The sequence below is a fragment of the Prionailurus bengalensis genome, chromosome D4 (assembly GCF_016509475.1).
Source record: "Prionailurus bengalensis isolate Pbe53 chromosome D4, Fcat_Pben_1.1_paternal_pri, whole genome shotgun sequence".
Classification (NCBI taxonomy): domain Eukaryota; kingdom Metazoa; phylum Chordata; class Mammalia; order Carnivora; family Felidae; genus Prionailurus; species Prionailurus bengalensis.
The window spans coordinates 24,803,292-24,828,657 of NC_057359.1; the positions used below are offsets into that span (position 1 = coordinate 24,803,292).

The window sequence follows — 25,366 nt, forward strand, 5'->3', positions numbered from 1 at the left end:
CAGCAAAGATATCATGATGTCTTTACTCAAAGTCAAATAACAGTTAGGTACCAAAAGCAGCAAGCAGAGCCCAGGTCACCTGACATCCAGTTGGTTATCTTTTTAATACACAATACAGTGTATACTCATTTTAATTGGGGAAACTTAAAAACTGATAAAGAATGATTTAAGTGTGATAAAATCTGGGGTAAATCAACTTCAGTAGTCTTGAAGACATCTTTTTCTATCTACAAAAGAGGCAAGACAAACCAAGTGTAAAAGCTAGAGATTTATTGTTATTTTGTGATTAATAAATTGTCAAATTGGTTATGACACTACCCCACACTGTATACCACCATTCGCCAGTACAAAAGTTTCTTGACCACACTGAGGCATAAGGCAGAGAGAGCAAAGACACATGAATATCATCCTTAACAATGTCCTCTAGTCCTGCCTCTCCCTTGATCGTCATTCATGTTTTCCTTCTGGGGAAAGTGTCAGAACTGTGCACGGGCTGGTGGGCAACCTGGCCTCTTGACCTTTTTTAATAGCAAGCAACTTACGGAAGTAATGGAATTCAACTTGTATTTCCCTTGATTTTATTGGTCTGAACTCATTTTAGGTTACTTTAACATTTTAATTTCCTGTAACTGTACATGAGAGAATATAACGACCTAAGAGAACACTGAACCAGAGTCAGCCAAATATATTACTGACCCCAAAGTTATGTTTTAATTGGTCCTAAAGGAATGTACCACACCCCAACAGTTTGAGAGTTAGGCAAACAGAACTTCTTTGGGGAGGGAAGAAAAAGGCTGTAGAACAACAGCCCAATGAATTCAACATTGTTAAAACGGCTCTTTGTTTTTCACCCCTGAATGATACCTCTTTACTACACTATATGCACAGAAATCCTAACAGAATCTTGGTTGCCAGTACTATTTAGGCTGGCCCAATCCAGGAGAGACCCCCACCCCCCGCCCCCAGCTCCCCTTCTCTGAGGCTCTGAAAAGCACAATATTTAACTATTTCTTAATAGAACTACCAAAACACTTCAGAAACAAGTGGCTCACAAATCATTTTAAATTTATGTATTGCCTGTGCATGAGAAAACTGATAAACCCAAAAGATAGTTCTATTTTTATATGGCAATTAAAAATAACTGAAACATCAAGACACTTTCAGTGAAAGCAACATTTCAATTACAAATCGTAATGCCTGTTAAACTACCTATGGGAGAAGCTGAAGAGTCCTAGGCAGATGCACTTTTGGGCTGTACTACAGTGCCCCTTCAGTCTGCGCAAAGATGAAGGTAATTTACAGTCAATCTGTGAATGTTGACACAATGTTACATTATGTTGTCTGTACAATTAAATGTCCTTAGAGAGATAACCAGAATCAGCTTTTCTACTATATTTCCAACAAACCTAACCGGCACTTTTGCTGAGAGATGTTTATCAAAGATGCTGTAAGATTCTACACAATTAGGAAATACTCAGCTTTAAAGTATTTCCTTATCTCCACTTTTTTGGTTACAAGTGCTTTGCTCAGATAATCTATTGCAGTATGTTTCTAGAAATGCAATCCCAAATGTGCATACTATATTGTATACAAATAAAGCAAAAACTCTCAGTAGTATAAATCTTACAGCATTTTGTTTGCAAAACTACATGCCAAAGTCACAATAAGCAATATTGTACCACAAATTATAGAGCGCAAATGATTTGCTTCTTTTTAATGCTTTTATTCTACATAAATTACTACCATAGGCTAATGTTTAAAAGCAAATAAACTGGACAGATGCAGGACAAAAATCTGTTCACCCAACTATAAAAGGTGATGTTTTTTTTAAAAATTACAATAAATGCAGTGTTTGATGCATGCAGTAGCCTTAAATGAAAAAGCATTGATTCCCACCGTTAAAAAAAAAAAAAAAAAAAAAAAAATACAGAGAAACCCACACATCTTACTGCACTCCACCTTAAAATGCATCATATTGGGTTTGTTTATAGCACAGAATTCCAAGAGTCAAAATGAAATAAAGCGGGTATTTTAAAGATTTAAGAGCCGTTATCAAAAATAAATTACATTTTCTCAAGATACAGAAATGCTGCTATGATGGCTGGGAGCCCAGTAACCTTTCAATAGCGGCATTGATATCACCTCCTGTTGCTATTAGCGCCTGCAAGTTTGCTTCACGGTTCAAAAATCCCATTGCACTGAGCTGTTCCAGTTGTTGCTGAAATCTGACTTCTGGATTCTGTAGCTGTTAAGGGGAAATAAAAAAGAAAAAAAAAAAACTAACCAAAACTCTAAGGAAAATCAGTCCGTGTCACACCTAAATAAATTCTAAAGTTCTAATTGCTTTCTTACAACATATGCTGCTCTACTAGGCTATAAAAGCACTGGCTCTCTTGAAACATGGTCAACATATTTAAAAGTCCATTAGCACTTAATTTTGTTACTTTAAATAGTCTTATTTATACTTAAATGATCCTGTCAGATAAAGCACAAAACTCTGCTTAAAAAAAAAAAAAATCGCTTAATAAACATCACCCATTAGATATATTTAAGAAGCTAATATGCAAGAAACGTAAGTATATATACAAATTAGTTCAGAATTAATGATTTTATTTTGTACTTATTGCCAGTGTCCTCACATACACAATTCTAAAGTTTGAATGTGGCTTAGAATGGGCACCGGATGCCTGCACTGGCCAGTCACGTGTCCAGGACAGCTCGAGGTCCAGGCCCACGGAATACACAAACAGCTGCACCAAATCTTTTTCCAGAAATGAAGACAAAAATACACAAATGATCAATCAATCCTGGCTGATGTGATAATTAATGGGGAGGCCTGTAGACTATTCAACTTCTATAACAATTCTGTCCAATACCTAAAATCTTTTCTTCTTAATAATTCCATCAATATTACACTGAGCCAGAGGCCATATATTGGGAATACAAATACTTCTATAAGACAAAACCCTGTCCTGTTTCTTTAAAAGGCTTAAAATCAGAAAGCATGCTGTATTACTGCCATGCGGAATTATGGGAATTATGGGGGCAATCTACTGTAGCGGTTTGAAAATGGCTACCATCTTTGTACAATGGCAGATTCTTAGTAAAGCTAATAAATGTTTCTAGATGTAAGACATTATTAGAAGTCTACATTTTTAAGCCGTATTTGTGAGGTTTACATATGTTACACAAGTTCCCAGAGGAGATGGTAGTGGGTAAGGTGAGGTGGGATTTTTTCTTTAAGTCAAAATACAAGGACTAGACAGAACTGTAGTTACCGTAGGTTTAGGAGGTATTTGGGATAATCAAGTGTATGTTCCTCCCTGACAAACTTTTATAAAATACAACAAATTTCAAGTGATTTCCAAACAGGGACTCTAAAAAACGCATTTTTAAAGGCAACTTCCAAATAAGGCAAAGTTGCAGCATTTCTTCCCTACAACTTTAACGTTTCATTCAGTGTCTAATAGTACACCCAAGTCATTCATTTTCGTAATGCCTGTTTTATAAGAGTGTGCTTTTTATGACATTCTAAACCCCGGAGGACTGTCTCTTTCTGTTTTTGGTTGTTTGTAGAAATTTCTAAGTTTCCAACAAGGAATATAAAATGTGAGCAGAAAAGAATCTTTACCTGAGGATTTACTCCAGCGAGAGCCTGCAGCATTTGTTGGATGAACTGCTGGTGTCCAGGTTCAGTGGCTCCTGTCGTGGGACTTGGGTTGTCACCAGGCGCAGAGTTAGACCCGCTGCTTCCTGAAGAGCCTCCAGTGCCTCCTAATGCCCCCAGGCCAGGAGTAAACCTAGGAAAGCACAAATTGGTCATAAACCCTAAGCTCCTGCAACAGGAGGCCAGACCAGGCCAGCTGATGGTAAGCTGTTATCTTCTTAAAATGAGCATTTTCAACTTTGAAAATTAGGCCTTGAAAACAATGCCAACAAAAATAGGCACAACGATACCGAAGTATGAAATGCTCAGAGAGAAGAAATAACCACTATGCACTTTCAAAATCACCCCCAAATAAGCATACCCTGGGATGAGGCCGGGGGCTTCCGTTGCTAATGTCTGTAAACCCTGTTGAATCTGTAACAAGGCCTGCATCGCTCTAGGATTTGACATTGCTGATAATGTATCCGGATTCTGCATCTAAGGAAGAAAGAAAACAGGTGGTTAACAAGGGAATTAAAATCAGTGAAAGTAAAATTTAAATGTTTGTTTGCTGTGTTTCTGGAGAAAATTTACAACCTTACTCCCAGACACTGGTAATCCAGAATTTCTTTCCCCAAATAAACACAAGCACCTCCTCCTTGACAACAAACCTAGTATGCAAATCATTAACTGACCTCCTCCCAAGTCCAGCATGAAAGCCATTTTTCATAATGAAAGACAATCAGGAGCTACGCTCCCAAAGCCACAACTGTTCCCCTTCTCCAACAGAAGATAGAAGTGTTATTTCTAAGAGACAACCTCCAACTGCACAAGTTTATTTAACATGGTAATATGGTGAAAGCCACCTATTCCTCCTGACCAAGCGTTATCTGTTGCCAATGTAACAATTTTACCAGTAAGATACACTCTAAAACCATAGTTCCAAATTTGAAGTTAATACGTGTGTCCTGAGTTCAGCTTCACTACTTCCAAATATACACCACCTGACTGACCAAAAAAGATAGGCTAACATTAACATCATTACAATAGATCAAAGACAATAACTAACCTTGGATAATGGCTTACAGGCCTGAGATCATTTGTATGTTTAAAAGCCCTAGAACTACCAGTTTCAAAACACCAAGACTGACTTCTCTTTTGTCTTTTTAAATAATAAAATACCATTCCAATCTCAAGTATTTTTTTATAATAAAACCTTCCTTATAGAACAACTCTGCCAATTTTAATCTTGCTAATTCCGAGTCTGAGGAAATGAGATCTACCCCTCAAAAAGAGACATTCCATTAATTTGAGGAATTAAAACATTACAAAGAAACCAAAGCTGTAAAATAGGATAGGGTAGTGCTCCTTCCCATTACTCGAGATTAGTTAAACCATAAAGCATAACATGACACAATGAAGCACTTCAAAGTTAGTAAAGTGAAAGGAAATGGTTTATGGCATTAACGAAGCATTCAGAATCCTAAATCCTCAAAAGCAAAAACAAAATGGTCCTTTCCTCAGAATTTATGTTTAAGAAATATAAGCAAAAGGTCAGCAGTGAAATGGGGCTCAGTTAAGATCAAGCTGAATTCTCTGTGAATTGACAGCATTATCAAACTAACTTCTATGTTTTGCTATCAGCCAGAGAAGAGCAAGGAAAATGTTTATCATCAAACTTTTTCAAGCAAATCATTACCGAAGATAGCTAGCATCTTTTCTTACTCACTTGTTGGAGGAAAGTTGGGAGCTGTTGTCTCATTTGTTCTTGAAGCTGAGGATTTCCAGCAAATAGGGGATTATTCAGCATCATCTATGGGGCAAGTGTTCAAACAATTTTAACTGGAAATATCTGAAACAAGTAATGTACCTTGTTTAATAGTCTATCTTCCCCCAAGTGCCTAATCTGGCACTTACAGGGAGGAAGGTAGAACATGAATAAAAAAGGAGAAGGGAAGATACTGTCCACAAGAGGGATCTCCAGAAAAAAAAAAACAAAAACAAAAAACAAAAATAAAACAAAAACGAGGCATCTTCTCTCTCAATGAGAATGGTGATTATGATAATGACATGCAATATCCTAAAAAATAAAAACAATCATTTTCTTAGGATTTTCCTTGAGCAAAGGTGAATATTTGCCCTTAAAAGAAAAATGGGGGTAACTGGCATTCAGGAGGATACATTTTCTGCTACACTGACAGAATAAACATAAGCATCAATACATGAAACGATACATGGCTTGCTTAGACACCTCAACACACAAGTGTTGCACAGAGAACAACCCAGATCTGTAACCACTAAATCTACCTGCCTACTGCAAGACAGCTAATATTAGGTCCAGAAAAATAACACACTGCAGAACAGCAACCAACTTGCCAGAGAAATGGAGCTGCTAGGTGAAAATCAACCCATGACTAGCACCAACAGATCTCTGGGGAAAGTATTAAAATACGTTAAGACCCGAAAGATGTAAATCCATTTGAGAACACCAAGGTTAGCCTCTGGATTTCACCTCACTACCACCAGAGATGAGAAAAGTGGCATACCTCCTATCATTCAAATAGGTGTTAAGAATTAAAGTCAGGGTCAATATTAACATTAATACCTGAAAATAAGATTACAATACACAGCATAACCAGAAACTAATTCTCATAGCTTTGAAAAAGACAAAAGTTTTATCACTTTGCCCACATGGAATGAAAAATCAACTAACAATGATTTACTGATCGCCTATTTACCAGTCCAAAGTCTGGAGGGTAAAGTGATCCTTGCCCTCAAGTAGTTAACCATATTTGAGAGCAATTAACTATATGTACATAGAAGTATAGAGAATTCCACTTTCCCTCCTCTGCCTATTATTACAAAGTGGATTATTTAGTTAATTTCAACAAAATAACTAAAGCAGAAAGAAGCCAGTGTTTTATGGATATACGATATTCATTTCAAAGTGACCAATAAATTCACAATAAATAAAATAATACCTACTTGAGATCAACAAACCTGCTTCTTTATTGGCTCCAGTAAAAAACTTTTTATTACAAACAGATTAATCAAGTTATCACATTTATCTTTCAGGATTCAGGTCATTTAAGAAAGCTTGTCATCTTATATGGAATCATTCTTTCTCAGAAAATCATATCTCATTTGATTAGGATATTTCTCCTAACTTACCTGACTATACAACAATATAGTTTTTATACTCAAGACTTTTTTGAATATCTAAAAATCAAAATCAGAATAAACTGCAAACTTTAAACCTTCTGATAACCAGAGTATGTTGTAAATGTTTCTAAACTGTCTACAGTATCTAATCTTCTTTGTTACCATTTTGCTTTAGAGTTGAAAAAACAATACATGAAAGTGCTCAAATGACTCTATAGTGTTGTTAGGTCAATTAAATGGCTGAGAATGTGCTTATTAAAGTCAAAAAACTTAAACAAGATGCACATTCAATGCTAATTAGTCAAATAGACATTTAAAAACATATAAATATGATCACTCAACATATATATTTTTCTACACTCATTTTATTTATTTTTATTTAAACACTTTTGTTTTTTTTTTTTTTAATATGTTTAATTACTCACTTTCCCAAAGCCTCTGTGTCTGAAGATATTGAATACAGACAACCACAAGAAAAGTTAACCAAGCAGTAAAAGAAAAGCAATGATTGAGAAATATAATTGTGTCCAAAACTCCATCTGTTTAAAATCCTAGAGACTTGGGACATATATGACAAAAAATCACCACCACCACAATCATCAAGAAGTATCCCACACTTATTTTAAACAAAAGTGCTGTGAACACAGTAACCGACACCATTTAATACTAATAACTCAGAATACTTTTACATTAATAAGAGTATATAAAAACTCACCTAAAAACTTGTTCTCTATTTCCAATTCCACAAACATTAAAGAGGGCAGAAGTTATTGCTGAGGACTGTAACTCAAAGCTATCTGCCATTATGTACTTGAAATCCATATAGTTCCAAAATTTAGAAAATGAAAATCATTCCATTTGACATAATGAAGAAAGTGATTACTTTTTTAAAACAATTTTTTAGTGTTTATTTTTGAGACAGAGCATGAGTGGGGGAGGGGCAGAGAGAGAGAGAGGGAGACACGGAATCTGAAGCAGGCTCCAGGCTCTGAGCAGTCAGCACAGAGCCTGACGTGGGGCATGAACTCACGAACCTGTGAGATCAGGACCTGAGCAAAGTCAGACGCTTAAACTGACTGAGCCACCCAGGCGCCCTGAAACTGATTACCTTTAAAAGCTTTTAGAATTTTGCAAATGGGTATACACTGTAACGGGAAATCTTTAAAATCCCTAATACTCTACACAGTAAATATGAACTATAGATGATCAAGGTTATTTAACAATTCTCCAATGTTTTTCAATTCCAATGGTTCTTAACCTAGGGGCCCATCAGAACCACCCAGGGAACTTTGGGGATAGAGGAAGTGCAATGTAATTACATAAAAGTCTCTCAGAATGGAGCATGGTTTGTTGTTGTTGTTGTTTTTAAGCTCCCAAAGTGATTCTAAATGTTCAGCCAAGGTTGAGTGCACTAATTCCCTTAGTTACGGTCTCTTCAAAATGAGTTAGAAAATTAGTAAATTAATAAAAGACCATTATACTAACTTCGGGGGCAGAAATTTATAGCAGAAAGAATAAGAACACTGTCCCTGCAAATTTCTGCCTGTAAAATAAACAATATAAGGCTATTTTATAACTGCTATTTTGAACCTATTACTCAAAATCTATGTGACCTAATAAATAAAAGTATTCCAAGAAATGTATTAACACTTCTTAATCACTTTCAAGATCTACATTTCACTAAAGAATACATCTTCCAAAGGGTGAGCAATCTAAAACTTTTGTAGTCATCTCCTAAATCAATATAGGTAGATACAAAGTAAACCTACACTTCTTTCTAGCCAATGAATAGCAGAGATGAAGCTGTTTAATTATATATGAAGAATTAACTTACAGCAAAGAAACAAACTGTCCAAAATATTGAGAGATACAGTTTACCTACTTTTCTACAGCTAACACCACATAACACAAATGTATCAAAATCACAATTATTTGATTATGCAATTTCAATTCACAGTGCACAGTCCTCTTGAATACAATTACAAACTCACCTGTGCAGCAAGGTCAGGGTTCTGGCTTAGGGACTGCATCATGCTTCTCATGTAGGGGGCAGACAACATGTTCTGCATAAGTTGTGGGTTTTCAGTTATTTGTTGCAGCAAGCTCTGCATTCCTGGTGTATTGAACATACTAGCTGAAAGTTTGTTTAAAAAAAACAACACATTGTATCAAGGAAAAGACAAACTAAAGTGAAAGTTTTAAAATATATACTGTGCATAATTTTAGGAACTGCAAATGAGCATGCAAATTCTTAATCAACTGAACTAAAAAAGAATTTTAAAACTAAGATCTCCAAAACCACATGCTCAACATATACCAGTAAAGGAGGGCTCATGATTTTTTTTTTTAATTTTGAGAGAGAGTGTGCCTAAGTGTGGCAGGAGCAGAAAAGAGGGGGTAGAGAGAATCGCAAGTAGGCCTCATGCTCAGCAAGGAGCCCGACGTGGGACTCAATCTCACAACTGTGAGATCATGACATGAGCGAAATAAAGAGTCAGAAGCTTAACCGAATGAGCTACCCGGGTGCCTTACGATTTTAAAAATTCTGGTTGTATTTACAATAAAATCACATCTAATGGAAAGGCTAGGTTCTAAAATCAATTTAAGAGGCAAAAACTAGATGTGGTCAACATTGCTATTGAAAAATCCCCATAAAGTTTTGAATGAGTCTTGGCCAACGTTTCCAAACTTTCTCTGAAAGTTTCTTTGAACTTTCTTTGAAAACTACTTTGTTAAACATGTATCCAGATTTTTACTTGCTGACTAGATATACTCAAACTCAAATATACAGTAAAACCTTGGATTGCAAGTAGCTTGCTCTAGGAGTATTCCACAAGATGAGCAAACATTTCTAATACATTTTAAATTGACAGGCGATGTCTTACAATACGAGTAGCACATGATCACAACTGAGCCAATGATATTCTCTCTCTCTCTCTCTCTCTCTCTCTCTCTCTCTCTCTCGCTCACTGCAGGATTGTGAGTGATCGTCTCCTATGCTTGAATGCTTAGTCTCAGGTCACAGTCAGTGTTTGGGAGAAATGAATGATTTTTCAGAAGGTTGGAAGGTGCCCACAACCAGCACCAGTGTATTTTTGTCACTTCAAAGCACCTACGGACAGTCCTTTGCTTTTCCATACAAGAATAAGCTTAGAAATGGGGCGCCTAGGTGGCGCAGTCGGTTGAGCGTCCGACTTCAGCCAGGTCACGATCTCACGGTCTGGGAGTTCGATCCCTGAGTCAGGCTCTGGGCTGATGGCTCAGAGCCTGGAGCCTGTTTCTGATTCTGTGTCTCCCTCTCTCTTTGCCCCTCCCCCGTTCATGCTCTGTCTCTCTCTGTCCCAAAAATAAAACGTTGAAAAAAAAAAATTTAAAAAAAAGAATAAGCTTAGAAATGCTTTGCTTCATTCTAGGTCAGGCTGCCTGCAGATACAGACACTTTCCTCTGCTGCCTTATTGCCAGTTATATCAAATACATTATATGACAAGAGTTTATTAATACTATACTGATCTCAACATTGATGCCAAGCGTATACAATGGTTCCCATGCAGAAAAAGGTTGAAAAGAAAGGCGTTAAGGAGGAGATGATAACAGTGAATGTTAAGAAGGAAATCATAGAGAAGTACAAATGAGGTACGCAAGTGGCTGAAATTGCAAAGTTTTATAAGAAGTCTACGTCTGCATCTTGTCTGCAGAGGAGGAGAAAAAGGTGGAGGAATCCCTCATTTCAAATGAAGACTAGGAAGATATATAAAATGTGGGAATCTGCAACATTTTGTAGAAAAGCACACCCAGGGACGCCTGGGTGGTTCAGTCAGTTAAGCGTTCAACTTCAGCTCAGGTCATGATCTCCCTGTTCATGGGTTCGATCCCTATGTTGGGCCCTGTGCTGACATGACAGCTCTGAGCCTGGAGCCTACTTTGGATTCTGTGTCTCCCTCTCTCTGCCCCTTCCCCTATTCACGCTCTCTCACTCAAAAATAAATAAATAAACATTAAAAAAAGAAAAGCATCACCCAAATAAGGCAATGTCACATTGCCACAAAATCCTGAAAAGGAGGCAAAAGCAAGGATCATTTGATAGCTGCATGAAAAAAAGATTCCACTGAGCAAGGGGACAGTGATTCTGTTAGTGATAGTGAAAGTGGTCCTACACAACATGCCTCCTCTCTCGTCTCCCTCACACCAGCCACGGTAAGTACAGGTTAATTTGTTTATTTTTCTCTATATTTTGTATTTTATTATATTATGGCATTGTAATCATTTATTTATATGAGTATTTTGGGTTGTGGAACGAATCATCTGAGCTTCCATTATTTCTTATGGGTAAATTCACTTTGATACACAAGTGCTTTGGTTACAAGCATGTCTCTAGAATGAATTATGCTCGCAAACCAAGGTTTTACTGTATTCTCAAACTTATAAGCAAACTTAACTCATTAGCTTTTTCATTTCCCTTCTGCCCTCACTCCATCCAGTGTAATTTGATCAGGCTTAAAACATTTGACACTGCCTGTTTACCTTTCTAGTTTATTATAATTCTGCTGGGGGTGGGGGTTAGTAATAATTCTTTTTTTCCTATTTTCTCACGTTGTTTCAGTTAGGTAGGTTATTTTCCACATCCCAGAATCTAAGAGTATTCTAACACAGTAAATAGTGAACCCGATGCGGGGCTCAAACTCATGAACCACAAGATCATGACCCGAACCGAAGCTGGACGTTCAACCGACTGAGCCACACAGGTGCCCCAGGTTTTTACACTTTTAAATGGTTAAAGAAACAAAACTACTTTGTGAAATGCGAAAACTATATGTAATTCAAATTTCAGCATCCACCCACATTTTCTTAGAACACAATCACGCTCACTCATTTACAGTCTATGGCTGCTTGTGCACTGTAGACACTGAGTTGAGTAGTTGTGACAGGGGCTGTGTGTGGCACACTCCTGCTGCTCCAGACTGCTGCTCAGTGCACCACAGACCACTGTGACTCAGTTATGCCTCACACTACACATATTGCTGTACCATGTTATTATTTTATTTCTATTTTTTACTACCAGTACATACCAGTCACATAACAACTAGAAGAAAAAGGGAGAGCTGGACTACAAACATTGTGCTTTTAATGCACAATGGAGCATGAATTATTTTATCAAATGAGATGGCAAAATACTGTATTTTTATGCAATGATACTAAAACACAATATACTCTAATGCTGCTAGACTAAGCACTTATCGCAGTATTCCCAACTTGGAGGCAAGCAACAGTCAGAAAAATACAAAATTTAAAATGCAGTCCTCTCATCATAGCCAGATTTCTTTACGAAGTTAAAAAAGTGAAAAATAAGGCTACAACCAAGTTAAGTTTCCAAGTGGCTTGTTAGCCAAACAAGAAAAGCGGTGTATTAGTGGTGAGTAAGTGGCATGCTTAATGAAATCTTGATCGCAGCAGCCAAATAAATGTGTCCAGAAAAAATAAACTTGTTTAAATCTATTAGCCTTTCAAGAACAGTTTCTCAAGAGTTAAGGACATGGGATTAATATGGGCTCAGCATCAATATTCAATTAAAAAACAATACAAATTAGGGGTACCTGGGTGGCTTAGTCAGTTGAGTGTCCAACTCTTGATTTTGACTAAGGTCATGATCCCGGGGGTTGTGGGATGGGCCCCAAGTCTGGGTCTGCACTGAGCGTGAAGCCTGCTTGGGATTCCCCCACACACCCCCTGCCCGACCCAGCCCTCTCTCCCAATCTGCACCCTACCCTCTCAAACACATGTGCACTCTCTCTCAAAAAAATAAACAAACATTAAAAAAACAACAGAGTCAAAAAAATACTAATTCAATACAACCTGAAATAGAATCAGCTAAGATGTGTATATCTGATAATAAAAACACATGGAGGACTGAAAGGATTAGACAGATACAAAAAGCTTATAAAAATATAAGTTATTTAGAAACTATGGTTATTCATGGTCTCATTCATCAGCAGGCACTCTGGAAAGTATTTTAAACTACGATGTTATTCAAGCAGTAGGAGTATAAATGGTGAACACCATTTCACTCTTGTGAACTGTGTGCCCTAGTTAATTCCATGAATTTTTATCACAAATATCCCAACTTGCCCAACCACAGAGCAGCAGTTTGATGGCTTGACAGAGGTAAGGTTTTTGTTTTTTAAGAGGTAAAATTCTACTGCAAAATTTTTTTTTTTTTTTTTTTTTTTTTTTTAGCTCAAGGCTAAGATTGAAATTCTGAACCACTTAACCACTATTCCCAAACACTGAATGACTTGGGAGATTACCTTTTGCTAGAGAGTTGGTAATGTTTCCCAATGAATCCAACTCAAAATTACAAGGCAAACAGCATGGAAACATGTGAAACTCATACTGTGGTAAAGTCATTTTGACAATAACAGAAACTGTTGAAATGACAAGCAATGCTTTATACATTCTCTTGCTGTCAGAAATTAAAACAAGATCTCCATTCCCACAAATTTGCAGTAGATATGTTCTTAGTTCACACTACTGTTCCCGCATTTTTTTTTTTTTTTTTTTTTACCTCAGTGCAAGTGCAAGGAAAATTTCCACATTTCAAAATTCATTTAAGTGTTTGATTACGGTCCTACCATCTAACCTTCAATTGGAAGTGATTAACCTGCAGTGGTATGTTGAAAGGAAAGAAGAATCTAACAGAATCCTATAAATGCTTCCAACTGATGACTAGGCTATTAAAACCATATACTTCTGGAATAAATAAAATCTCATTACATATCACATTATTAATAGATGAATATACGATTTGGCTTTGACAACAGGAAACAATGAACACCAATTAAGCAAAATGTCATCCCTAAAAAAGAATTCCATTCCTATCATTAATAAATACTTATGAAAAAGTACTACACTCAATTATTACGTTTTTATTATTGTAATGTATTTTCTCTCATATATAATATTCTCAACTTTGTTCTTGGCCCACAAGGCGTAAAGAATTACCTGGCCTTTTGTAGGAAAAATGTGCCGACTCCTGCTCTAAGATGTCCTCACCTTCTAGAATAAGTCCTTGTAGACTAAGTGTTGAAATCAGAGGACCACCCACTTCTCCCAAAACCATCTTATGAGAATATAAAAACATAAAACCGACTCTGGAAATCTTCAGTAACCCTTCCCACTATAACACACACAAGTGTTATACTAATCATTACATATTTAAAGCTTCCATTTAAAAGCTTGCAACATGAAAAGATAACTCCTAAAAGCTACTTGTCACACACACATACACACACACACACACACACACACACACACGAAGCACAAAGAAGAACAGTATAAGAAATGCTTTCATTATTCACATAAGTGAGGACAACAAAGAAAAAAAGTGTGAGCTGTTAGGAGCCTACCTCCTACTCCAGGCCCCAAATTTGGTGCAGATGAACTTTGCCCAGCAGTGCCACCGGCAGCACTGCTACCAGTGCCCCCCACAGCGCTGTTGGTGCCACTGGAAGCTGATGAACTCTGGGAAGCCTGTGGAGCCCATGGATTGGGTAATGGATCTCTATTTTCTGTACGAGAAGGCTGACTACCTTCACCTGAGGATGTATTGCTCACTAGGGAAGCAAATGGATTACCACCAAACTGTAACAAAAGACACAAAAATCATGAAGAATAAGGTTTTGTTTTAAATAACAGACATGGAACTCTTTTTTAATGAAAATCATATTCCCCATATAAAAGTACCCTTCAATCACACACATATCTGTGTTAAAACAGGAGCTCCCCTTGTGCCCAAGCCTTCGGGCCACTGTTATCATCACCTGCTCTTGTGCAGCACTCAGCATTGGTTCCTGAATATCCGTGTACATACGCCGTAAAGCATTGTATCCCCCTGGGATGCTTTCTAGGTTGCTCAAGGCTCGGTCCTGGTTTCTCATCATTTCTTGCATCATTGCTGGATTCCTGGCGAGTTCCAATGTCTAAGAAAAAGATATCCGTATAAAAAGGCACCCAAAATACACATCAATCAATTTAGCTGTTAGCGACCACAGCTGATTTTTACAAGTTTTCTAATTCCATGAATTAGCAGTTTTCAATATTTAAATCAGAAAATTATTTTAAATAATTCCTGTTGGATTTCACCTCAATGTAACATTCAAATAACATCAAGAAAGAAGCACTTTGTTATTAAGTGAATGCCTATCTCCGGAATCAGATTTTTTTTCTTTCTTAAATCTGCAAAATAATTATTTACAGTGGTCTTTAAAATATAGCAGAAAATGCAAAGTTCAAACAGTCCAAGTTAGTGCATTGTTGAGTTTTCCTGAATATTGGGATTTCTTTTTGCAGCTTAGCCATCTATAAAAGGCAAGCTCCTTAAGCATAGAAAATTAAATAAGAAATAAGTGCATAATTCTTTAGCTAAATGAACTGAAGTTAACTTTCCACATACTTGTCTCATAATATCTGGATTATTCAGCATATGACTAATTTCTGGATTTCTCTGTATCAACTGCTGCATTTGCGGATTGGCCATAATTAACTGCCTCATCAGGTCAGGATTTGACAGCATGCTCTGGACAAAGGGATTCTCCATAATCTGGACCATCATTTCAGGATTGGACATAAGTTGTCGCTGCATCTGGCTTTGTAGTTCAGAGAAGTTAGTAGTATTCAGACCCAAGCTACTCAGACCTGCAAGCCCTCCAAGGCCACCTAAGATAAAAGAAAAAGACACATAAGTGAAACTCAGAAATTTTATCATTAACATGATTGTGCTAAAATATGAAAATGCAAAACTGACTCAGTCCATAACAGAAAACCATTTTAAAGCAAAGAGAATTCCTATTACTTTCATAAATACATGTTTGATTTCTGTAATTAAAATTAGCCAGAAATTTATTCACTTTGATATTTAAGTTGAAATGATACAACGAAAATATGAATTTCCTCTGTATGGTATAACACATTTTTGGTCTTTATCCCAGATTCCTGGCACAGAGATCCTAAATGCCTTAGAATTTCCAGAGTGAAGGGAGAGTCTTGTTACATATTATAAGCCCCTTTAGATCACACACCATTTATGGTAAATAACATTTAGGGTGCGGCACTTAGCCTCAGAATGAGTGGTCGCCAGAAAGACCAAGTGACAGAAGAGTTGATACTTCCAGACCCACCCACCAACCTCCAGGAAGGAGAGGAAAAAGGGATAGATTAAAGGCTGAGTTCTGTAAAAACTCTTTGAGTAATGAGATTCAGAGAACTTCCATGTCGGTGAACACTTCTAGGTGCTATTAGGGTGATATGACCAGACCTCCCCAACTCTCCCACATCCCCATACTTTGCCCTATGCTTCTCTTCCATTGTTTATTTCTGAAGTGTACCCTTTATAATAAACTAGTAAACATAAGTAGTGTCTTCCTGAGTTTTGTGAGCCATTTTAGCAATTATCAAACCTGGAGGGGAACTGTGAGACTCCCCAATTTATAGCCTGCAGGTCAGATCAACAGGTGGTCCAGACCTAGACTGGTATCTGAAGCAGAGGCAGTCTTGGACTAAGTCCTTTAAATCTGTAGGATCTGACACTAGCTCCAGGTAGTTACCATCAGAACTGAACTACTAGACACCCAGATGGTATTAGAGAATTGGCTGGTGTCAGAGAAACACCCTAGAATATGCCCTATTAAAGAAGAGATGAAAAATATATACTGGGTTATACTTCTAAATGACCTCTTTCCAGAAAACTGGTTTAAGTTTAACAAGTAAACCTATAAACCACCTATAAACTCTGGTTAGAACAGAGCTGTTGCCAATCAAGGAGAGAAAAGGCCAGGACATACAATGGAAACAGATGTCTCTTTAGAGGAATTAAGACATGGAGAAACCTAATAGATCCAAGAAGATGACTGAGTGCTTATCATAAAATGCTAACTTTGTAAAATTATATAACCTACCAAATGCATTCATTCAAGGAAGTCAAACAGGGAATAAATGCATGGGGTGGGATAGAAGAAGAGGTATGGAAAGAGATTTAGTGGGGGACAGGTAGTAGTTTGAGAGGCAAAATAAGAGTTTCTGCATTTGTTTTCTTTTGTTTTCTGAGGAAACACAAACAGACTAACGTACTTAGAGAACATCAGGTAATATCGAAGAGGAGGGTTGAACACAAGACGTGGAGTTCAGAAGCGCTGAAGGTCTTGACTTAAGAGTCACCAAGACACAGGAGGATAATGTCACTTGAGTAAAGTAAGTAGAGTAAGAGAAGACAAGACAGAACTCTGGAGAACAATAGCGACCAGGAAAAAAAAAAGACCCACAAATGAGACAGAAAAAAAACGTCAGAAAATTAACCAGGGAAAAACAGTATCAGGAGTTAAAGGAAATTTCAAGAAGAGACTGGTAAGCTTTAAAAGACTAAATTAAAACAAAACTATGTCACTAAATTTGGCAAGCTAAGTAGTCAATGGTGACCTTATCAAAGGAATTTTCAGTAAATTGATGCGGGAAAAAATAGAGCACAGCAAACTTAGTGAAAGGGAAATACAGACAAAACAGAAAATGCCTCTTCCAAAGATGGCTAAGAAGGAAAGCTAAGGATGGGGCACCTGGGTGGCACAGTCGGTTAAGCGTCCAACCAGGTCACAATCTCGCGGTCCGGGAGTTTGAGCCCCGCGTCAGGCTCTGGGCTGATGGCTCAGAGCCTGGAGCCTGTTTCCGATTCTGTGTCTCCCTCTCTCTCTGCCCCTCCCCCGTTCATGCTCTGTCTCTCTCTGTCCCAAAAATAAATAAACGTGGAAAAAAAAATTAAAAAAAAAAAAAAAAAAAAAGAAGGAAAGCTAAGGAAAGGGCAGTGGTGGCATTCTGTAGCATTTACATCCAGGATAGACCTTGGTGAGAACAGGCACCAAAAACAGGCTAACCTATGATATAGGCTAAATGGAATAACTGATGAAGAAAAGCAACTGAGATAGGAGGAGTAAGAATGAGACTGGAAATAAAGGAAATGGGGAGATATATGGCCTCAAATTAACTAAAAGCTGGTCTGGGCTTCAATTTCTTTGCCTTTAAAATGAGGAAAGAGGAGAGAGATTTACCTCAACAATACCTTTCATGACTCTAAACATGAAATCATTTCATCCTAATCTCTCTAGAATTGTTCATGTCAATAATTTTGCCATCTAAAACATACCAAAAGAAGACACATTCAACCTATGATCATTTTTAGAAAACAAGAGCAGCAAAAATGTAAAAGTTAAGAAAAAAAAAGAAAGGCAAATGTGAATCCCTGCCATGCCCTAAAATGTTTCCAACATAGTTGGCAAAAAACTGAATTATTAAGAAACTTTTTCTGGATGAAGCAAAGGTATAATCCTTGATAGGTAAAAACTGTATATATATTTTTAAATGTCATTTCAAAGTACTATTGTATTTATCATACAACTTAAGAACTGAAAGAAGCATCGTGCCATTTATCTATCTAGTTCAACGTCTGTTAGTTTCTAATACTTGTTTTTCCCCAACAAAACCTTCCACAGAACCTCAGTATAAAACTAATGTAAGAAAAGTGGTTTTGGGGGCACCTGGGTGGCTCAGTTGGTTAAGCAACCAACTACTGATTTCAGCTCAGGTCATGATCTCACAGTTTGGGAGACTGAATCCCATGTTGGGCTCTGCACTGATAGCAGCGGGGCCCCTTTGGGATTCTTTTTCTCCTTCTCTCTCTCTGCCCCACCCCCTGCTTGCACGCTCTCAATAAGTAAGTCAGTAAGTAAGGGGGCCTGGGTGGCTCAGTCAGTTAAGTGTCTGCCTTGAGCTCAAGTCATGATCTCACAGTTCATGGGTTCAAGCCCTGCAGAAAGCTCTCTGATTTCTGAGCAGAACCTGCTTTGGCTCCTCTGTTCCCCCTCTCTCTGCCCCTCTTCTGTGAACGCTCCCTCTCTCTCAAAAATAAAATAAAATAAAAATAAACATTAAAAAGAACAAAAGGGAAAGGGAAAATGGGAGAAGAGAAGAGAAGAGAAGAGAAGAGAAGAGAAGAGAAGAGAAAGAAAGAAAGAAAGAAAGAAAGAAAGAAAGAAAGAAAGAAAGAAAGAAAGAAAGAAAAACGGTTTTGCCTGATGCAGGAGCTCCTTAGCCAACCCACTTACTTACTCCCAGGCCCCAGCCCTCCTCTGTGTGTTCAAGACACAGATGCAGTCTGAGTCCTTCACTTTACAAATAAGAAAATTATATTCAGGGGTTTAGCTTATGATCAACAATTAGCTAATCTTCCTCAGATTCAACTATGTGGCAGATCAGGTACACATATACTACATCGCTTTCATTATTTAAAAAAAAAAAGTCACTCATTTACCATTTGTTAAATGCAAACGTAAGCTATCCAAGCGTATCTGTTTTCCTAACTACTTTTTTAATACCCACAATTAAAGAAGTAAGTTATAGAAGTTATAGTCATTGTTGTGGAAATGATTTAATGTTTCATTCTATTTTATCCAAAATTACCCTTGGTGAAAAGGAGTTTTTTTCCCTATCCCTATAAATAACTAAAGACACTTACCTAAACCAAAAGGGTTGCTAGTGGCAGAACCAGATGTGGAGTTAGTTGTAGGAGCTGATGACGTGGTAACATTGCTTCCACTGGTATTTGTTTGTTGAGCTGAATGATCCTGAGGCCTAGGAAAAGTAATCATATCATGGTGTATACAGTGGTGCTAATTATTTTTAAAACAATCTCTGAAATTCCAGAATTCTCAGAAATAAAAGTGTAAGTTTTCAGACCAATTCAAATTACAAGGTAAATACCCTGAGATAACAGCATTAAGAACTATAATGAAACATAGTAAAACCTAATACAATTTAAACTACCCTTCAACTGCCCCTTCTCCTCCAGTATATGCACCTAAGTATTTCATTACTTTCAATCATGATAATGTAAGATATGGAGATAGGTCACCTCACAGAAGAGAAATCAACGACCAGTCACACCACAAAGCTTGACTACATAAGCACCTTTTTAAAGTTTATTTATTTTGAGAGAGAGAGACAGACAGCCAGCACGGGGAGGGGAGAGGCAGAGGGGGAGGGGCAGAGAAAGACTATCCCAAGCAGGCTCTGCCCTGTCAGCCCGATGAACCTCAAAGTCATGACCTGAGCTGAAGCCAAGAGCCGGATGCTTAACCTACTGAGCCACCCAGACACCCCCATAAGCAACTTTTTATGTACCTTCTTCTAAGTTCTTGAGGAGGTGGGGGGAGGGGCAGTTTTACTCAGCCTCTTGAAATTGTTAAAAGAAATAAAGAGACCTCACCAACAACAGGCTGAAAAATCAATACCAGTAATAACTTGTATGGATATAATTACTTAATATTATCTTCAGGTAAAAAAATAAAGACACTTTATAGGAAACCTCTTCCATGTGATACCAGTTAAGAGTCCTGAATCTCACTCACTGCTTCTTTCATTGATTCTAAGATGTACATTTTTTTCATTATAACGCTTCTGAAATCAAAATCTGTCCTACAATTGATGACAACCAGTCATCAATTGCCATGCCTGCACATATGTATTCTGTAGGACTTCAAATGAATGATTATACCAGACATGCTGTATTTAATACCACATAAAGTGTCTTCAGAAAGATTTCACCATTAAATGGTACTAGTGAAGTTACTGTGTACACAGAAAAGCATAGAAACAGGAAAAGAAGGAATGAATTTTGTATCAGTGAAGCAAATATTTGCTATGGGGGGGTGGGGGGTGGAAATCTAGCATAAAAATTTGCAGAATGGGCATCAGTAGTTTGGAAGAAATTCCTGGAGAAAATACTGTAGCCATCTTTTATGAAATGCTGTACCACAAACTCCACATAGTACAGAGTTTCATCACATGTGCAAAAACCTGAATGCTTATGAAGTCAAAATGTGATTCAAAAGAATCATTCAATGTGATAGTGTTAGGAAGAATTTAACCAATTTATCTCACGTATATTTTTTCAGTATGTACGCAGAAGAGTGATATTGATAAACTACCATATCCAAAAATAAGTCTGAAAGAGCTCCTTCACTAAATATAAAAATTTCAAGTGAAAAGAAAACCAACAGATTGATTTTGGCAATATTTTTTTCTTAGTGATACACAGTAAAAAGGTCTCTTAAAAACTGATAGTGAAATATGGCTACTCATTTGTGGTTTGCCAAGGAGATGAGACACCCCTGAACTTGTCCAAAAATCTCCCTTAAAACAAAAAGCATAGCTAAAAACATAATTTATCCTATAATTCAAATAATTTAGATATGACTGAATACTGAGGAAGTCCCTAAAATATCAAATGTGTAAGCATCAGCATTATTGAATCACATTCATTTTTTTTCTTCTTTAATTTGTTACCAATAGCAGCAAATAAATGAATTTTAAACTATTTGAATAGTAATGGCAGAGAAAGCCATTTAAAGACTGGCTATTTTTTAAAAAGAAATACAACTGATTCTTGAACAACAAGGGTCTGAACTATATAGGTCTTATTATACTTGGGTTTTTTCCAATAAAGGCAATACAGTATTATAAATGTATTTTTTTTCTCTAGCTTATAGTACAGTATGAAAGAAGTACGTAACACGTATAACATACAAAACGTGTTAATCAACTGCTGATGTTACCAGTAAGGCTTCCAGTAAGCTATCAAAGTTTTGGGGGAGTCAAAAAGTATAGTCTGATTTTTGACTGCTTAAGAGTTGCTGGCCCTAACACCTGCATTATTCAAGGGTTAACTGTATAAACATTTTTTCACAGTTTAAAGCTCTGTGTCTTCTAAAAACATACCTGTTTTGCGTTTTGATGACAAGGTGAACAGTAAGACCATCATGAATTCCATGCTGACTCAAAGTATCTTGATCTTTTAAAATTTTTCCGGCAAATATCAACACAAGTTGGTCAGTATGTGATTTGAAACGTTTAGAGATTTCTTCCTTGAACTAAGTAAGATAAAAAACAAAGTGAATATTATTACAGGTGTTTGCATAGCACCACCCAGTCTAGTAACTACTGGTACCTCAAAAAGGCCCCTACTACAGATATGGCAGTAATTCAAATGATACAAAGATACATCTTTTCTCTGTCAGTATCTTGATCCTAGTGGAAAATGAGTATTAACATTTCACTCACCTCTAACACCAAGGTTCTACTGTAAGTACACATATCCTATATTGAACTTTCTGCTAAGTCCTAACAGTTCATTTCTTCCCAATATCCTTGTTCTCTCTGTATCAATGGTACTAAATGTAGTTCAAGTCACACATAGCTGTTACCCAGTTTACAATAATCTATGCCTCAAATGTCCATCTCCAGTCCTGCTCCATTCTAGTTGAATACATATAGAGCCACCGTCATATTCTTGGCATTCCATACTTACTTTCTTCCCCAACTTTTTCATTCAACATTTATTAACAAGAAGTATTATCCACACACACACACACACACACACACACACACACACACACAAAGTATTATCCATATGGCAAAGATACAGAGCAAAAGTCTTTCCCTGAACGAAAACAGTTCCATAGCGTTAGTCAAATAAACCACAAAGTACAGAGAGAGAGGAAGCACAAGGGCAGTTAAAGAAAGCTTTCCAATGAATAAAAAGATTTGGAAGTAGCCAAGAAAACCTGAAGAAAGGATTTCCAGGGACAAGAATAACATGCAAACACAGAAAAAAGAGCTTCATACCATAAAAAAAACACCCTTATTTACTCTGTTAGATCAGTCTTTTCTCATATTTTTATAAAAATCACCTGTGTGCTTAGGCTTTACTCCAAATCAGGACATGTGAGTAGGCCAAGGAATTTACATGAACAGACTACCTCAGGGAATCACTCCAAATTTGGAAAAGAATTACATTTTAAACCACTCTACCCCAATACCCTACAAAAGTGGGTCTCAACAGATGATGGCACTATCACCAAGGGAAGTTTTAGAAATATAAGGGGTATTTTTGGTTGTCATGAGTGGGACGATGCATTAAATAACTTTTTTAAATGTTTTGTTTATTTTTGAGAGAGAGAGAGCATGAGCAAAGGAGAGGCAGAGAGAGGGGAGACAAGAGAATCCGAAGCTGACTCTGCGCGGACAGCACAGAGCCAGACGTGGGACTCAAACTCATGAGCCATGGTGAGATCATGACCTGAGCCAAAGTCGGCCACTCAACCGACTGAGCCACCCAGGCACCCCCACGTTAGATAATTTCTGAGATTTTATAAGATCTTGCAGAAGGCAGGGAAGGGAAAGCGTACAGGAATATAAATAAAACAAGATAGGCTGTATGTCCATCATTGTTGAAAATGAGAAGTTCGTATCACACTCTACCTTTGTGTATGAATGAAATTTTCCATAATCAAGTTACAACATTCAGTGTAAGCAACTGTTTTTTTTTTTTTAATTCATAAAGATAATGCAAAATTATGCTGCAGTAAATATTTTGGAGCTTTTCCATCTGAACTCTCCTTCATTTGAAAATATATGACCTTTAATCCTTTTATCTACAATAAGCAATTTCCAAATAACTAAAAAATCTTTGTTAAAACACCATATCAATAATTTGGCCAATCAACAATTTAACCATTCTCCTATTACTGACATCTCATTTCTCCCTTTGGTAGCTACTAGAAATAATAACAATACAATGAGCAGAACATGTGGTTTTCTAAGGACTGAATAAAAATGTACATAAAATGCAAGTATCAGGCACACTGACAGGGGTCAATAAATAGTAGCTACTACTGCTCTAGCTTTTTTAATCCTCAATAACTGAGATAGATGGTTTTTAATCCTATTTCAGATACTGAAACAAAGAGAGGTTAAGGTTCTAATATGGCCCTCTCCTCTCATGACTTGGCTAATTAACTGCCAGGTTAGGATTCAAACCTAAGTCTGACTTCAAGGACCAATCTACCCAGCTAAACAATAATCTATTTTATATGTAAAATGAGATTAATTTAGACTTGTGTTTCTTAACCTTGAAGAAAATCTTACCTTTTCAGAATCTTTAATATCCTTCCAATGTCATTCTGAAAGTTTGTCTAACTTATAATTATATAGCATTTTGGCATATTTTAGGATTTGAAGGTAAGGTGCCAGACTAAAAAAATACATCTATATTTACATTCTGTCAAATCCCCACTAAAATAGTAAAGGATTTTCCAATGCTTTAAGGAGGTATAACTCACATATCAGACAATTTGCCCATTTAAGGTGTACAGTTCAGTGGTTTTGAGTATATTTACAGATATGTGCAATCATCACACAATTTTAGAACATTTTCATCTTCTCTAAAAGAAACCAGTACGCTTTAGGTATCACCTCTCTATTCCCTCATCACTGCAACCCTTAGGAAACCACTAATCTACTTTCTATAGATTTCTCTATTCTTGACATTTCACATAAATGCAATTATATAATATGTGGTCTTTGTAACTGGCTTCTTTTACCTAGCATAATGTTTTCAAGGTTCATTCATGTTGTAGCATGTATCAATATTTCATTACTTTTTACAGCCAAATAATATTCCATTGTATGGATATATGATGTTTTGTTTATTCATTCATCAAATGATGGGCATTTGAGTTGTTTCCACCTTTGGGCTCTTATAAAATAACGCTGCTATGAACATTTATATACAAATTTTTGTGTGGACATAGGTTTGCATTTCTCTTGAGTATATATCTAGATGTAGCATTACCAGGTCATATGGTAACTCTTTGTCTTAACCATTTGAGGAACCACCAGAGTGTTATCCTAAGTGGCTGTGCCATTGTACATTCCCACCAGTAGTGTATAAGGATTCAATCTCTCCACATCCTCACCAATATTTATTACCTGACTTTTTAATTATAGCCATCCTGGTGGTGTTGATTGGCACTCTCCTGATAGCTAATGACACTGAATATCTGTTCATGTGCTTACTTATATATTTTCTTTAGAGAACTATCCAAATTCTTTGCCCTTTTTGAAACTGACTTGTCTTTTTATTTAGGAGTTGCAAAAATTCTTTATGTAGTCCAGATACAAATCTCTTTCAGAGATAGGATTAGCAAAAAGAGATGACAGAACAAACTGAGACCTTTTAGTCTCAAATGGAAGACAATTTTAAAGCTGGACATCAGCTGGGCACCTGGGTCAATTAATTTAGCAGACCCAAGAGAACTGAACCCTGAACTGGCAATGCAGAAAGCTAATAGCTAGATCAGTCCCCAGCATATGTAGAATTCCCAGAAGACCAATACTGGTACCCCCAGAAGCTGAGGGCAGGGGGTAATGAAGTGAGAGATGCCTAAGGCTTAAAACAATGATGATTACTTCAAAGCCTCAGAAACAAGACACATACTCTAAGCAAGCAATTGCTTCCTCAAGCCCAACAAAAGACTGGAGGATTTTCTTCCTCTCTAGAAAGGGAACAAAGTCCTTGGACTAAAGAACGCACAAGGCACACTGAAAGCAGGAGTACATACTAAAATGAAGATTAGGGGCTCCTGGGTGGCGCAGTCGGTTAAGCGTCCGACTTCAGCCAGGTC

The 25,366-nt window shown here is 37.0% G+C and overlaps 1 protein-coding gene across 2 annotated transcripts in view; it reads right to left on the reverse strand.

Annotated features, from left to right (window-relative positions):
• Nucleotides 1-255: 255 nt before the first annotated feature.
• Nucleotides 256-25,366, reverse strand: part of UBQLN1 (ubiquilin 1) — a 44,119-nt gene continuing 19,008 nt past the window's right edge. Inside the window, exons 2-11 of one of the 2 annotated variants that reach the window (XM_043565413.1) lie at nt 21,621-21,772; nt 19,360-19,475; nt 15,256-15,518; nt 14,624-14,782; nt 14,210-14,444; nt 8,800-8,942; nt 5,376-5,459; nt 4,029-4,144; nt 3,632-3,800; nt 256-2,245 (exon numbers count right to left, since the gene is read on the reverse strand). In XM_043565413.1, coding sequence (XP_043421348.1) covers nt 2,093-2,245; nt 3,632-3,800; nt 4,029-4,144; nt 5,376-5,459; nt 8,800-8,942; nt 14,210-14,444; nt 14,624-14,782; nt 15,256-15,518; nt 19,360-19,475; nt 21,621-21,772 — 1,590 coding nt within the window. In that variant the 3' untranslated portion in view covers nt 256-2,092. The remainder of the gene's footprint in view (nt 2,246-3,631; nt 3,801-4,028; nt 4,145-5,375; nt 5,460-8,799; nt 8,943-14,209; nt 14,445-14,623; nt 14,783-15,255; nt 15,519-19,359; nt 19,476-21,620; nt 21,773-25,366) is intronic. The other variant, XM_043565414.1, reaches the window with a different exon arrangement.